General features: G+C 33.5%; 1 protein-coding gene across 1 annotated transcript; it reads left to right on the forward strand.

Moving 5' to 3' along the window:
- Positions 1–1842: 1842 nt before the first annotated feature.
- On the forward strand, positions 1843–3240 carry LOC145661859 (glutamate [NMDA] receptor subunit 1-like). The gene has a single exon (XM_081727200.1). It carries the CDS (start codon positions 1843–1845, stop codon positions 3238–3240), a length of 1398 nt encoding a protein of 465 aa, XP_081583326.1.
- The last annotated feature ends 230 nt before the right edge of the window (positions 3241–3470 follow it).

Raw genomic sequence — 3470 nt, forward strand, 5'->3', positions numbered from 1 at the left:
CATACGGTTTTATTACAACTGTTTTACTTTGCTTTATGTGTCCAGCACGGATTACTTGTTGTTTACCTGTTTAAGCAGTCCACTCCACTCAAACTACTCGATATGGTGTCAGAAATATTAATGTAAAAAAATAATACTTCGATCTTTCTTTACTGATGACACATTCTGACACACATGCCTGAGCAAATTCGCTTAGCCAGTATTAACGGACAATCAAAATTCTGAGGGTGCCTGCATCAAACGCACAAGAAAGGTGCCATATAATGATGAGCACGTATATGTATATAGCATATGTAGGCCTAACAGTATTGCGAACTGTAAGAGTAATTTAAAGAAACATATTGTTCCAGCCTTGATCCTTGATCGGAATGAATCGGATAAGAATTCTTTACAAACTTACTAACTATAATTTTATATTCTGACAATACATTTTGTTACCCTACCTATTTTTGTACTTTATGTTAAAAAAAAGTCCTCTGCAGAAATATTTTAATCGGAAATTGCCATTTCAAAAATACGTACTCTATATGGATGGAAGCTGTAGCAATGAATCTCCACTATTACTGTTACTTATATAACAAAGTAGTTAAGTCATTACTTTGTTGCTGTTAGATGTTAATAGTAATTCACGACGTCCCACATACATTGCGTATGACATTTACTAATTTCCTTGTGATTGATTTTTAAAAGGAAAATCAAATAATCTAAATGACACTGACTTCCTGAATGATTTGCAAGTTTGTGGCAGGCTATATGTGTATGTGTATATGCCGTTAATAGTGTCATATTGCGCCATGTTGCTTGTAAATAAATGTCTCTACGACACGCAATATCAGGGCCGTGGAATGTCTTCACTTTATGCCAATGTATTGTCCTTGTTTCAAAATGAAATTTCATACTCAGTTTACCCATTAACATTTTTAGTTGTCCACAGACAATGCCACAGCTGTTTCCAATTCATTATTTTTCACGTTTCGAGAAAACCATCACTTTCTTATGTTTGTCATTCGTGAGAACGAATATCGAATGCCTACACGGTTTATGTCTTAACAATATCTACAAAAACAGTTCCTAACTTGGTGGCTATTTAATTTCATTCACACATATGATTCTAAAGTCCTATTACTTCAAAGTTCTTGTTGCGCGACTTTCCAGACACCTTGTGCAATAAACGCAATATAATAAATGTAATTGTAGTATAATGAACCACTACTAAGTACTAACTTTCTTCCTTCTTTTACAGATTGATATCACATCGTGAGCATAATATTAGAAATATAGAAAAGGCCTTTAAGAAGGATGTTTGATACAAAGGTAGCCTCCTGTGCTACAGTAATACTTATCCATCATTCATTGTGTTTCTTAGATATGAGTTCAGTGGTATACCTCTACAAAGAAAAACCCAAATTATTGAGCCAAACATTAAAGTACATTTCCGAAAGTTTTAAAGAATTATATTGTCTAGCAATATTAACGGATATCCAAGAACATACACAAAATCCAGTGCTGTACCCCTATGTAAACTTTGAATTTTTCCAAGAGCACCTATCACCTCTTCTTACTTATACATTTACGAGCATTGCAATTGATAAACGTGATAGTCGGCTCAGGAATTATGTTATGGATATGAATTTTGTGATTTTAGTAGATTCTATAGAATCTGTTTCATTCATCCTGAACTCCCATATTTATTTAGAGTCCTGGAGTCAAAGATCTAAAACAGTTGTTCTTATTTTAAATTGCACAACTTACAGATTAAATTATCAGTCAATACAGGATATGTTTCATGCTGCTTGGAAACAAAAAATAATGAAACTAGTTTAGATTATTTTACATTTGAATATGGCAAAGAAAGAATCATTTTATATTTATACATACGATCCTTTTTCTACGAAATATAGCTCTTCTAAAGCCAGACACACTGTCATTGAACATCATCAAGGTTTTACAACAGATCCTGATAGATTTAATATAGACATAACAAATTTAAACGGGTACCCATTAATTATATCATACTGTTATATGATTGTGCTAAACATGTACAAGAAAATAGGAGGAATTTTAACTGAATTAGATGGAATTGGATCGAGAACCTTTGAAGTTGTAATGGAAAGGATGAATTTCTCTGCAGTATATGCTTATGAACACAGCAGAAACCATCATGGACATAGACTGCCAAATGGTTCTTGGACAGGTGTGACTGGAGACATAGTATACAATAGAACAGATTTAAGCTTCAATATTCTACCCATATTTTCAAGCGTAGTTGATGTAGTAGAGTTCAGTTATCCGTTTTGCTTATGCTCCTTAGTAATCATGGTACCAAAAGCCAAACCTTTACCAGTGTGGAAGACTTACTACTTGCCATTTCAAGCATCCACGTGGGTAGGAATTTGCATAGTGCTTGTAGTAATGTTCGTTATTCTGATTACCATTAATAAAGTTTCTTCTAAAGTTGACAAGTTATGTGATTCCATTGATGTTGTGTTGTATAATTGGAGTATAATTTCCCAGTCCTCAGTTCCCAAGCAACCAGAAACATCTTCAAGAAGACTTTTGTTCTTCACAATTACGTATTCAAGTATGGTTGTTACCACTCTCTATATTGGCGGAATTGTGACTTCAATTTCATGTCCACACTCAGAACCTGAACTTAACACAATCAAGGATGTTGTCATGTCAAATTTACCTGTTCGAAGTACTCCCATGGATGCATTAGCCATAAGAGACTCAACGAATCCTTCAATTCAAATGCTGTTGAAGAATTACAAAACTTTGTCAGAGCCTAGCAAAATAAAAGAAGCCGCGTATCAAGTAGCATTCGGACGAGATGTTGTGTTCATCGAAGGTGATTCAGTTTTAGAGTATGTTGTCAATAATATCCTTCTTTCTCGTGAAGGTGACCGTCTAACCCATATAGTGAAAGAGAGTCTAATGAGTTACTACGGATCATTTGGGTTGTCGAAAAATTCTCCTTACACACGAAGAATAAACAAGCTAATTAGTCGTCTCTTGGAAGCTGGATTGACTGAGAAATGGAATGAAGATTTTATAAAACGGAAAGATCGCCGTGGAAATATTACAAAAACTAAAAGGTATTTTAAGTTAACACTTCAACATTTGTTACCTATTTTTCTTTCTCTTTGCATTGGATTAGTTTTAAGTTGTGTTATATTTTGCCTAGAAATTTCAAAGTTTAAACGAACTCTTCAGCTCGGTAAATTGCAATTAACTGATTAAATTGTAGAAGTTAAAAGTAAAACAAATACATCTTTTTCATTTCTATGTAACATTGTAAAATATGGGTGGCAATGGAAAGGACAAAACGAGCTTTCAGTAAATACAAAACTTAACCTTTGAATTGTTAAATAAAAAATTGCAAGAAAGACTTAGCTTTTCGTATGAAGTATTAAACATACGAAGCAGAAACTATGATGAACGATAAGGGATATCTAAAGTAACTGGAATTA

This window comes from Thermobia domestica, chromosome 10, assembly GCF_964235325.1.
Source record: "Thermobia domestica chromosome 10, izTheDome1.hap1.1, whole genome shotgun sequence".
Classification (NCBI taxonomy): Eukaryota; Metazoa; Arthropoda; class Insecta; order Zygentoma; family Lepismatidae; genus Thermobia; species Thermobia domestica.

What these genes read in the sequence shown, in the direction of transcription:
- LOC145661859 (XM_081727200.1), top strand. Translation starts at nt 1,843, where the DNA reads ATGGCAAAGAAAGAATCATTTTATATTTATACATACGATCCTTTTTCT.